General features: G+C 35.9%; 1 protein-coding gene across 10 annotated transcripts in view; it reads left to right on the top strand.

The window, feature by feature from the left end:
• The first annotated feature begins 534 nt into the window (after positions 1–534).
• LOC126170411 (peroxisomal acyl-coenzyme A oxidase 3-like) overlaps positions 535–13,734 on the top strand; it is a 97,555-nt gene continuing 84,355 nt past the window's right edge. The window contains exons 1-3 of one of the 10 annotated variants that reach the window (XM_049920725.1): positions 535–558; positions 1,137–1,208; positions 12,069–12,200. In XM_049920725.1, coding sequence (XP_049776682.1) covers positions 1,185–1,208; positions 12,069–12,200 — 156 coding nt within the window. In that variant the 5' untranslated portion in view covers positions 535–558; positions 1,137–1,184. Of the gene's footprint in view, positions 559–583; positions 705–730; positions 1,039–1,085; positions 1,420–12,068; positions 12,201–13,734 lie in introns of those variants that run through there. The other 9 variants (XM_049920724.1, XM_049920729.1, XM_049920723.1 and 6 more) reach the window with 9 other exon arrangements.

Here is a 13,734-nt window from a genome sequence, read left to right as displayed (position 1 = left end):
TAGGCTATAGACTGGTCGAAACTAACTAGGCATGTACACGTCATAGTAACAGAGACTATTAAGCCAGCTTAAGTAAAAATGTCTGTTAGATTTCCGTTATGATAGCACTTGGTCACAACAGTCAATATTAGATATTTTATGTATGATAAATTTATTAATAGTGCATAACAATGTTTCATTCTGACAGCGTGTTAATTCTGTAAATATTAGCTGTTCCAGTTTACTGCATTGTATTCACCTATTTCGACAGTCCCCTGATAAATGATCAGGATAGAAAGTATTATATTCAAATGTTTTATGTTATACTTTCTGACATATTCCACACCCACGAGAATCATCTCACTTTTTGGGTTTATGGAACGCAAATTGAACCTAATCTAATCCAATCTAACGTCACACTGTGGTAACGTCATTGAGAAGTGTCACCGAGGTGAGTCTAGCATCTCTATTTTCACTCCAATCTCCATGCATTTTACTACTGTAGACCTGTTGCGAAAACAAATGAACGACGCACAGCGTAAACCGTAAAGCAAATGTCAGCGTGTAGCAGACGAAAAGGTTTTTTTTAGTAACGAGTAATGTGGGACACGATTCATATGCTTATGTAACACACATTGCTAGACTCTCCGTACTAAAGAAAATAATATGTATTTCTCAACATACAACGGAATCTTGCTGGGAACACAGTGTTATCTTCATGCGCTGTAATCCTTGTTTATAGAAATAATCCTTGTTTGTAGAAACCGCATAGTACATATGGCCAATTGCATAGAACATTGCTTGATTCGGTGAAATTATTGCGAGATAGTAACGTCTTACGTTCCATTTTCAGTTTCTCTAAATCGTAGTTTCCCAAGAGGACGGTAACTTTCACACCATTGTTTTGGTGTCACTGCCGCTACTTACAGTTTTTTTTAAATTTCTTTTGAAAAGTATTCGTGCAAAGTAGTGATGACTGTAACTGCTGTAAAGGAGTCATGACTTTCCTCTCACAGTTTAAATACGCTGAGAACTGACATACGGATTGTTCCTGTATAAGTAATTCGATTAACATCTATAAGTCTAGCGATATTTTCAGGTTGATTTCAGCAAATTGTGATTTTTTTCTGTGAATAGTTACTGCTTTTCTTTTTTAGGTTTGTATAGGTCACTGCGAAAATGTAGCGAAACCAGAGGGTTTTTTAATGATTGGAGAGTCAGTTCAAGTGGTGAGCACGCACTAACGTCTTTAGCGTAATATGCGAAGTCATTCAGGAGTACATTAATGCATGAACGATCAAACGACCTCCGTGCTTATCGCTATTCTGTACCATTATCTTCTGATAAAGCCTAACTACAACAGAAATTAGAGAAAAGCGTCTTGCACTAAATCTACACCAACAGTGATAGGCGGAAAGTTCGAACGGACTGGCGCTCAAGGTGTGTTGTAGATTGTAGTAGACTTAATCATTTATATATAATGAGTGGAGACAAATGATACAGCGTTTTAAAAGTGTGTGATGATAGTGTCATTACAGTAAAAAAACATTAGTTGATCAAATTAGCAGCAATTTGTTAAAGATATTACGACCTGTCTTCAGAAATGCAGCGACCTGCCGAAAATATTTTGCGCTATGGGTCATTTGCATTAAGCAGCCACAACAAAATTTAATGCCAGTTTCCATGGTAAATAGCAGAATTACACTAACTAATCGGGAACATTCATCCTTAACTTCGATAAACGTTATTGGAAGTGTCGGTGTAAACTTAAAAAGCATTCCATTTCCACTCTGAACCACAATTAGATGCACAATAAGTATAGGCTTTTGTTAGTCAGTTTATTCAAGCATAGATAATTGTTATTATTTGAAAGATGGGTTAGATTAATGTAAAGGTAAAACATAACAATAGTTTACGGTACCTAATTAATGAATACTAGGACATACTTATGGTATGTGATCAGTCTCACAAATATTTAAATGTCCTGTACAATATCTGTCGTCTGTAGGTACTGGCAAACAAATTAATTGATAAGGCTAAAACTAATGTTACACTTCTGGTTAGTGTCATTACACACTCTACATACACACCCAGTAATTTTGCTGAGATTGGGACCATAACTATATGTATGCCTTTCCACTACATCATCACGGTTTTCCATCTTTTAGTCTGGAAACCAGGCTTAGGTGCTGAGAATATTGCTTTCATTAGCATGCATTAGACTGTCATAGTGTATTGTAAATGACAGAAAGTTTGTATTGTTAAGTGATTTTTCCATACCTGCAAATGTATATTATGTTCATTCATTCATATACATTGTGAAGCTCTAACCATCAATGGGTGGCTTTAGGGATCTGGGACAAGTCAGGCTATTTCCTGTGCTAACAGCAAATTACAGTTAGTCATACTGATGACTATATCTTGATAACTATATAGAAAAAACTCATTTATGCTTGCTTTGCTTTTAAAAGCTCCTCTCATATATTGCCATGCAGATGGGATTGCTTCCATGCTTTTGCTCAACACTGTACTATGACATAATGTTCTGGGGAAGCAGCTGAGGTCATAAATGTATCTTTTCAGAAGTGTGCAGTAATAATATTATGTAAAGTTGCTAACTAAAACTTTTGCAAAAACCCTTTCGAGGACTTTTAGATTCATACCAATATATTTTCTCTCCAATGGTCTTTGTGATTGATAGTGACAGTGAACTTAGGTTGAACTGTAAAATATACAACCACAATACGAGAAGTAAAAATAATTTCCTTATAGACAGTTTGTCCCTGTCTAGGACGTAGTATGGCATTGTGTACTCTCATGCTCATCAGAAATTGGGAATTCAAATATTAAAAATCAGAGTGCCATGCTTTATTAGCTGCTCCTTGTATAATTTGTTAACGTATTTGATATTGATTCTAGTTAGCATTAATTGCAAGTCTTAATTTTTCCAGTACATAGACAGCTGAAAGCATGATCTGAAAACAGTGAAGTTACATATAGGATTACTGTAAATCAGTAGATAAAAACAGCAGCTAAGTGCTGAAGAACAGGGTCATTCCATATCAAATCAACACACTTTAAATAAAAATTTGACCTCACCCTGTTAGATTTTGCTGAAAGTTGGTATACTTGTAGTGGGTGCTGAAACTAAGAAAAATACCAAATTTCAATTTATTACCTCAAATCCTTCCTGAAATATGGTCATGTAAACTTTTCAAAAACTGGCCAAAAATGTGTGAATGGACTTTTCTTAAATTGCCTTAGAAGCTGCCCTAATTGAGCTAGAGAGCTGGGAAAGGAGTCATTTTGCAGCATTTTCCATGCTCTTTCCAGTGATATACAACAAAACATAGCTTCCAATTAATAACCTTTTTCAAAATACTAATTGATATTTTATTTAATTTTTTTACAAAAGGTACATAATTGAAAATTTTCAAAATATTTCCACAACTACTTCATACTGTTGTAAATCACATGGCAAAATATAAATGTGGGATGATGATGGGTTCATTGGTAAAAAAATTGTTCCGGACTCTTGTTTTTCACTAAGAGCCATAGTTTGACCAAACTGACCTTTAACAAACAGGAATTTCATTAAAATATACTGAAAGTTAAGTAAAAAGTACCAGAAATATTAAAACATTACCTTCTTGAAACAACACTAAACATCATTTTCTATAATTGATTGCTTATTTTTTTTAGTTTCTTACAGTTTAAACTAATAGTCTGTTAACTGGCAAAACGAAATGTTGAGGACCTATAGCTAAGATTTATATAAGGTGTGAAAAACTTGTAAGGAGACTACAGATGTAATACTTCTGGTCCAAAAATACATATTTCATTAGCACAGACTTTAGCCACTGTACAAAGGCTGAGTAAATGTCTATGTAAGACTGGAGCCATTGTTGAGAGGATATAAGAATGTTACCTTCTAAAGCTTAGTGTGCCTACAGCATTATTGAGCACTGTGGTTTTAATGGAGTTTGTATCTGGTATATTTAATAGTTCATTTACAAGTAAATCTATAAATTGAAGGAGAGTTTATAAGTGGTTTTTGTATCAATATAGAACCAAGTAAAAAGTGCAGTGCTGTAAGAGTGCTGTGTTGTAATCCATTGAAGAAGTCAAATCATTTTATTAGAGACAGAAAAAACTGAGAAATGTCACAGTATGGATGCCCAAATTATTTCCACAAATACCTAGTAGTGGCAGGATTTGTGATAAATGTAAGAAAGATGTAACCACACTGAAAAATACACCAGAGCCCATCAGTGATAAAAGTGTTGAAGAAGATTCTTCTGGATCAGAGATAATCATCCCAGACCAAGACCCTGACTTCACTACAACTTCAGTGGTTGTTCAAACACTTAACACATCACTTCAAAAACTAGGCGAGTCCCCAATTGATAAGAAAAAAGCAACATCTATGTGTTTCGCCAAATCAAAAAATTACAAAAAATTAAAAACTCATCATCAGTGACACGTAAACTTTTTGTAGCGGCTAAAACTTCGTCAGATACTGATACTGATGATCCATGCTTCAAAATCTCAAAACAAACTTTAATAATTCTATAAGCAGAGCAATAAGACTAATGATTCTTACAAGTTTACCTGAAAAGTGGAGTGTCAGGAAAATGGGGAAATTTAATGCTCCTAATTACATTGTTCATCAGTCCAAAAAATTTTGAAAGGGAAAGGATTCATCGTAGGTCCAAACCCAAAACCAGGGAAGTGTTTACCAACAGAAACTGTCAAAACTGTACATTCATTTTATGAAAATGGTGAAGTTAGCTGGGCAATGCCAGGTAGTAAAAATTGTGTGACAATTATGGAAACAAGTGGAAGTAAAACAAAAATATCAAAAAGACTTATTTTGTGTAACCTTGAAGAAGTTTACAAACATTTTAAAGACAAGTTTCCTAACATAAAAATAGGTTTCTCTAAATTTGCTGAGTTGAGACTGAAACATTGTGTATTTGCTGGCTGGAGTGGCACACACACTGTCTGTGTCTGCACAACTCACCAAAACATAAAATTATTGATAGAAAGTGCCAGACTAAATACAGTAACAAACAGCAGCTTAAACAGTTATAAGCAGTGGACTGCAAACATGCTTTGCAATCAATTATCCGTTGATTGCAACATGGGAAACTGTGAATATTGCCCAGGAGAAACTGTCATATGTAAAATTTTACAAAACTTATGATATGAATATAATAGAGGGAAACATTCCAGGTGGGAAAAATATATCTAAAAACAAAGATGATGAGACTTACCAAACAAAAGCGCTGGCAGGTCGATGCTTTGTATGTATGTTTGTGTTCGTTTGTGTGTCTATCGACCTGCCAGCGCTTTTGTTTGGTAAGTCTCATCATCTTTGTTTTTAGATATATTTTACAAAACTCTTCTGACAAAAACTTAATTGAATGAGTTCAGTTCCGACAGCGGATGTCAGTCGGCTACTGTAATCTGGAAAGTGTTCAGAAAACTTCTGAAGAATTCATAGATTTATTTTGTAGTAAGATGTCTACTTCGATTCAGTGTAACTTCATTGCCAAGCAACAATGAGCATTCCTTAACTCCACAAGAGAAAACCTTGTGGAATATGAATTTGTTGTCATATATGATTTTACGGAAAATTATAGGCTAGCATAGTTCTGCAGGATGAAGCTCAGAGTTACCACCGGACAAGACAACAGATTACCATTCCTCCTTTTGTTATATATTACAAACAGGAAGACAAAATTGAGCATATGAGCTTTGTCATTGTTTCTGATTGCCTGTAGCACAATACAGTTGTGGTTTACACCTTTCAAAAGAAGCTTATTTCTTATCTAACAAATAAATTTCAAAAGCTTCCAAAAAAGATATACAATTATTCTGATGGTTCTGCTGCTCAGCACAAAAATAAGAAAAACTTCCTGAACCTTTGCATTCATAAGGAAGACTTCAACATAATAGCTGAATGGCACTTTTCAGCCACAGCACATGGGAAAGGGCCTTGTGATGGAGTAGGGGGTTCAGTTAAGAGACTGGCAGCTTGTGCAAGTTTGCAAAGGCCATACCAAAATCAGATCCAAACCCCACGAGATCTATTTGAGTGGGCAGATAATATCACAAATGTTGATTTTGCACATTCCACTCAAGAAGAGTATGCTACTTCAGAAATATTATTAAAAACGTGGCTTCAAGAGGCATTGACAATCAAAGGGACACAGCAATTTCACACTTTCATTCCCAACACTACATCAAAATTAACAGTCAAATACTTTCAGGTGAGATGCAGAGTTGGGAGAGGGAAGTAACTACATCACCAGACAAACTGAAGTTACAAGATGTATCAGGCTATGTCACCACTGTATAGGGCAGAAACTAGTGGCTTAGGTAATTTTTTTTTTTTTTTTTTTTTTTTTTTTTTGGAGGAAAAAAAAAAAGAACTTGATGAAGTGAAAATAACTTTTCTTCATCCCTGTGGACCAGCTAAGTCATTCTCCTATCCTGCACATGCAGATGTCCTATGGGTGTCAGTTGTGGATGTCCTCACAAAAGTAAATCCATTTACTCCAACAGGGAGAACATACAAATATTCTTAATGAAAGTGCTGTAAAGCAAACCCAGTCGGCTTAATTAAAATGTAATCTGTGAAGTTCCAAGATAATTTATTGGGAAACTGCTTTCAACTCAAAACTTAGTTTTTCTCTCAGGTTAGTGTTAATGTATACTTTATAGAAAGTTGTTTCAAAATTACTGTTAGTACCTAATGTGTTAAATTTAGGTATGTATAAGCACCTGTTACTCAAAAACAAGCATTATGTATTTAATATTTTTAATAGTTTCATTCCGAACATCATGGATCACAACTCCCATCATCATCCCACATTTATATTTTGCCATGTGATTTACAACAGTATGAAGTAGTTGTGGAAATATTGTGAAAATTTTCAATTATGTACTTTTTGTAAAACAATTAAATAAAGATATCAATTAGCATTATGAAAAAGTTATTAATTAGAAGCTATGTTTTGTTGTATATCCCTGGAAAGAGCATGCAAAATACTGCAAAATGACACCTTTCCCAGCTCTCTAGCTCAATTAGAGCAGCTCCTAGGGCAATTTAAAAAAAGTCCGTTCACACATTTTTGGCTGGTTTTTTAAAAGTTTACATAGCGATTTTTCAGGAAGGGTTTGAGATAAAAAATTGAAATTTGGGATTTTTCTTACTCTCAGCACCCATTATAAGTATACTAAATTTTAGCAAAATCTAAAATGGTGAGGTAAAATAGGTGTGGTGATTTGACATGGAATGACCCAGCAATGGATTTTTTTCAAAGTAGATGGTTTTCTCCTAACATACATGTTCGTATATAAAGTAATAAATTGTGCGATAGAATTGCTAACTAGTACTTACCCCCATGAAGCAAAATGTATAATGCTGCCAAAAGATATACAGAAGTATAGGTGACACACTATCCTCCCCAAGTTCCAAAGACTAGGATAGTGATGCACTGTCTAAACTTTTGTAACTAGTAGTTCCTTCTGTGGGGAGGATAGTGTGTAATTCCTGCTTTTATATATGCATGTTAGCATCACCACTCATATCCCCTCCTGAAGATAAATCCCTGGCCAGCAATTCTGTCTCACAGTTTATTAGTTTTCTCAATTTAATTTTTCTTTGATACATACATAGAAAGCAATGGAGACATGATACTCATATTGTCAGTGGGAGTCAATTAGTGTTAGTCGTAGTTTGTTATTAATGTAGTTTCTATAAACAGCCTGCAGTGGTTGCACCTGCCTTTCGATGTGCAACTTGTAATTAGAATATTCAAGAACAACTTCATATGAGACAGCAGCTATAATCTTCATGGCTCTTGGAAGCCAGCTCTAGGTACTGAGTAGATATAAAGAAATTTACTGAACTGTTCATGTTTCTACAGGAGAAGTCACACCGCCAGTGCAAATGTTTACACAATCCGTTGTTGCATGACATAATGACAACATTCACTGACTAATCACAAAACCATACATGGGCTACAAAAGGCCACTACATCAGAAGCCACAATGATAATTTGCTACTGATAAATGCAATGGAAATGATCTTTGAATGCTTGATGTTTCACTCAGATCTGATGCAACAAGAAGGCTGAGAATAATTTATAGTATAATGTGACTCATCCCACATCCTCAAAGGAGCTCCACCATGATGGGATTAATGAAATAAGAGAACTGAAATGAGTGAAATTCATACCTAGTGAGTATTCTTTACAGAAACAGCTTCACCTACATCAGAAAATGGGCCCAGTAAACAGTATTGGCAAGTGATCATGTCTCTGTTATTCTAGTCAGTGACTCTTTTGGGATCCAGTTGCACAGATATTGTGCGAAACTAATCAAATTATGAATAATCACATTTAAGTTTCCAGAACTAATTTTGGCACTCACATGGTTCATGTACAGTAATGAGGATGAAGCTTGTTGCTGATAATTCCATGTACAGAACCATGACCCATTTTATGTAGCTTCATGGACATGCACTGAATTATCAGAATTGTTACATAGATTTGTTCAGTGTCATGTTAACTACAGGATGCAAATGAACATCCATAATCTGTATTGTCCTGGATTATTGCCACACTATCTCTTTACCTTTTCTGTGCATTTACACAAATTTCCTTATATACTGGTGAACACTTTTGGTGGATTTGCTTGCAGACAGAAGAAATAAAAACAAAACATGATGGTCTCTCTCTTTCTTTCTTTTAAAGCTTTGTTTTAAAGAACCATTGATACCTCTTCCTTCTTCAGCCTAACAAAACAAATCAAACAGTGAAATTTGAAAATTTGATGGCAAGAAAGGCACAGAGTTTTCAGTCGGATACATTATGAGCAATTGATAGATGATTAACGCAAAAGCTCTTTACTCACATGAATTGTTTCGTGCTACTGACAAGGGATTTCAGATTGATTCTGGATTTCCAGAAGGCTTTTGGCACTGTACCACACAAGTGGCTCATAGTGAAATTGCATGCTTATGGAATATCATCTGTTATGTGACTGGATTTGTGATTTCTTGTCAGAGAGGTCACAGTTCATTGAGTAAAACAGAAGTGATTTCTGGTGTTCCCCAAGGTTGTGTTATAGGCCCTTTGCTGTTCCTTATCCATATAAAAGATTTGGGAGACAATCTGAGCAGGCATCTACGGTTGTTTGCAGGTAATGCTATCGTTTATTGAGTAATAAAGTCATCAGAAGATCAAAACAAACTCCAAAACTATTTAGAAGAAATATCAAAATGGTGCGAAAAGTGGCAGTTGACCCTAAATAACAAAAGTGTGAGGTCATCCGCATGAGTGCTAAAAGGAACTCATTAAACTTCGGTTACATGATAAATCAGTCTAATTTAAAAGCTGTAAATTCAACTAAATACCTAGGTATTACAATTATGAACAACTTAAATTGGAAGGAACACAGAAAATGTTGTGGGGAAGGCTAACCAAAGACTGTGTTTTATTGGCAGGTCACTTAGAAAATTTAACAGACCTACTAAGGAGACTGCCTACACTATGCTTGTCCGTCCTCTTTTAGAATACTGCTGCGTGGTGTGGGATCCTTACCAAATAGGACTGACGGAGTACATCGAAAAAGTTCAGAGAAAGGCAGCACATTTTGTATTACTGCGAAATATGGGAGAGAGTGTCACAGAAATGATACAATATTTGGGCTGGAAATCATTAAAAGAAAGGTGTTTTTCATTGCGACGGAATCTTCTCACGAAATTCCAATCACCAGCTTTCTCCTCCAAATGCGAAAATATTTTGTTGACACCGACCTACATAGGGAGGAATGATCATCATGATAAAATACGGGAAATCAAAGCTCGTAGGGAAAGATATAGGTGTTCATTCTTTCCGTGCGCTATAAGAGATTGGAATAATAGAGAATTGTGAAGGTGGTTCGATGAACCCTCTGCCAGGCATTTAAATGTGATTTGCCTAATGGGGTGTAGAAAGATGGTTGGTATTCAAAACAGCTTCCAGTCATCTCAGATTGAATAAATACAACTCCATTATGGTCTTTGAGGGAATCGTATATCATTCTTTGCAAAATAGTGGCAAGTTCAGGTAACAATGATAGACATGTATAGCAATCGCACAGCCTTCTCTCCAAAGCAGACTATAAAGGCACAATTATATTGAGATCTGCTGACCGTGCTGGCCAGGGGGAATGTGACAGTTCATCTCTGTGCTTACAAAAACAGTCCAGCTATGTGCACGGGAGGGCCTATTGTCTTGGAACATAGCATAACTGTTGAAGAACAAATATTGAAGTATTGTGCCATGGGATGGACCTGCTCTGTGAAAACGGTCACATAATCCTGACACTAATGCACCCTTGCAGAGTAACCATGGAGCCCATGGATACCATAATATGGCAGCCAAAACTGTCACTGAACCACCACCATGTTTCAATCTTGGCAACAAGCAGTCTATGTTGTAGGCTTGGGATGACCTATGCCAGATCTAAAGTCAGCCAGAAGTTGAAAACAGTTTAAAACAAGACTTATCCAACATTTGCCTTTCTTCCATTGCTCCACAGTCCATGTTTTATGGCTTCAGTGCCACATTTTCCTATGAGAGACATTTGATTCATTGATGAGTTGTTTTGAATTCCAGCTCATCCTGCAATTCCCAGATTATGGAGCTCCCTTCTTGTTGCGGCACTGTGAGGGTTCACACATAAGACATTGAGCTCTCCAATGACTTTTGCTGCTGTCGTCCTCTTGTTTTTAGTCACAGTCTTCAGTGAGCGTGTGTCACATTCACTCAGCACACTCTTTTGTCCACATTGTAACTTAGTGAATGATGTTTTTCCACTTTACATGTCTGCAGTATAAATCTTCAATATGATGCCTCTTGAAACACCAAACACTTCAGCTACTTTGGTTACAGAAGCACCCACCATATGAACACCAACAAATTGCCCAGGTTCAAATTCACTTAGCTCCAACCTAATTCCCTCACACCACACAGAACTCTGTTCTGATCATTACTGATACTTGCAACATATTGTGGACATCATACAAGTGCCATTCATGGTCAAATACAACAGAACCAGCTGCAGGCTTGGCTAGCATCATCATTTATGTTTAAGCTTGCATTTCTCATGATGGTTCCCTGTTTTTGTCCAGTCCTTGTAGATTATTGATAGCACATACAGTAGTATATAATTAGTTCTTTTCTGGAATCCCTTTTAGTGTATGGGCATATCAGTCTATTATATTTGTAAAGTGAAAAGTATTGTTTGTGACAGGTTGTAAAAGTGCTGTTCTGCATAACCATTTCAGGTCTACCATGGCACACCAGTTGAATTTGAAACTGACACTCCAAGTATGAAATTGTCTTTGACTGTTACTGATTACATTTTCAATTTGGCAAGACTGTCAGATTTAAATAATGACAATGTGGGAAGGTTATTTTGGCTTTCAGTGATCTCATGCAGTTCATTAGCCTAATAAAATCTATGTATAACATTATTTTTCATTATGTAAAAAAGGTTTAGCTTTAATAGAAGTAATGATCAAGAAGACAGGCCATCAATTACTGTTAAGAACTGATCGTTGAGCAGTTATTGAAATTTCACTCTCCCAAGGAGCACAGGAAAGTTTAGAAACAGTTTGCTGCTGTTGTAATTTCGAACACAATCTGTAATTATTTTGTTTTAGGTGGGACATTAAACTCCAATATTTCTTCTTTTAAAGTAGAACAAAAGTACGATAGGTCAGCTGTATTCACTTCTTCTTTTTATGTTTCTGTTTGCTACATAAAACCTTACCTTCAAAGTACTTGGTGAACTGTCTTTTCGATCAATATTTAATTGTTTGTTTTTGGTTATGTTCATCTGAAGTGAGTAAAATAATGGGAAATTAACAATGAAATTTAGCAAATGAAAGTTCGCAGCAACACAGATGTAAAATTACACATTTTATACCGAAATCCAACATTTAATGAGTAATTCAGTATTAAATAATCTCTTTCTCCTTTTTATGTCATCTCTGCATTACTGATTGAATATTATGTTTGTTTTGACAGAACGGCATCAAGATGTCTGATAAGAAGCCATTCAGCGTCTCGGGACCTCTCAATGAGTACCGAAAGAAAGCCAGTTTTGACTGGGACAAACTGAGATTTTCCCTGGATAATGAAGAAATTCTTAAACTGAAGGTAAATTATGTTTCAGTATTTACTTTCTTTATGATAATGAACTGTTAAGGTCATCTGCCATTATGCTTTTCATATTTCTTTAAAAATATGTGTATCAAGATTACCGACCCTAAATGATTCTTTATATGATCTTTCTTTTTGTGGCTTCTATTGAGTTAATGTGAGTAGGGAACAAACTGATAAACCTGCTAAAAACTGAGAATGTCACTAAGTCTGGAGTTCAGACAAGTATTGTGGATGAGCTTTCTAGTGGTCTCCTCTCTTAATCTGTGATTTTGCGTGTTATTAATATTTTCACTTTTGGCAAACTAAGACAGAGTAAAATACACATAACAACTCTTTTTAAATTTTATTGTACACTCTATATTGTGGAATATTATTAAATAAGGAGCTTCTGATTTTGTGAACTGTTAGCTGTATTTTAACATATTATCTGCACCTGTAATGATGAGTGTTCAAAAGAACAATTATATTATTTATGTTTTAACTGGTCCATGGATTTATATTCTTTTTCAGTCTGTCCAGATAGATGGCCATGCCTAGGAGACATCATCTTAGCTGTTAGCGATGTATGACCTAATGCCTGGAGAGTTTCCATGAGCTTCATTAACTAGGCGCCTCTTTTTTTCTGCAGCCAGGGTGTGGTGTGTTCCTCTTCCCTAATTCACATCAAATGGACTATAGTGAATATTCACAATGTTTTTTTATGTTGGGTCCCAAATCAACTTAACTGGCGTAAGGGTTAAAGATTTCTTGGCGACAGCCTGTAATCTTTCATTACAGTGAAGTTGGAAACAATGACACAAGAAGTCCTGCCTGAGTCTGCATTTTCCAAAGGTTTGTTCTTAGTTGAGGAATATCTGTAGGGTGATCTCACCCTCGCTCCATATCATGAAGGTGTCATCCATAAGTCTGAACCGAATGAGGAGTTTGGTTTTCTGCATGGTTAGGAGGGATTTCTGTAGATGGCCTGTGAATAGGTTATCATAGTATGGCACAATGTTGGTGCTCTTAGCTGTACTATGGATTTGTTTGTAGATGATGCCTTCAAAACAGAACTAATTGTGAATGAGAGTGCAGGTGACCATGAAAGTGGTTGTAGATTTGGAGTCAGTTGGACAATGGGAAGGGTGGTGTTCTATAACAGCATGTTCCACGCCAACCTTTTTGTGAGACATCTAGAGGAATCCTTTCTAGTCACCCAGAATCGCAAATCCCTTATCTGGTTCAGATTCATTGATGACATCTTTGTAATCTTGACTGAGGGTGAGGTCATCTTCCACACATTCCTCTCTGCCTTCCTACTGCGAGCTAACATCCCAAAGATGTTTGGGCTCACATGCGGTTCCTCTTTGTCGAAATGGCTTGGCTCAACTTCGTGTAGGGGTTGAACTGCTCGTGTCACATTACACGCCCTAAATTATACATTTGTGACCCTTTGGTTAAATTATCTGGCTGATGACAAATTTGCAAAATTATATGAAACACACAACATTAATATAACATATTACAACAGTAATAATACTATCGGGAG

The sequence above is a fragment of the Schistocerca cancellata genome, chromosome 1, assembly GCF_023864275.1.
Source record: "Schistocerca cancellata isolate TAMUIC-IGC-003103 chromosome 1, iqSchCanc2.1, whole genome shotgun sequence".
Lineage (NCBI taxonomy): Eukaryota > Metazoa > Arthropoda > Insecta > Orthoptera > Acrididae > Schistocerca > Schistocerca cancellata.
This window is presented reverse-complemented; position numbering and strand designations above follow the sequence as displayed.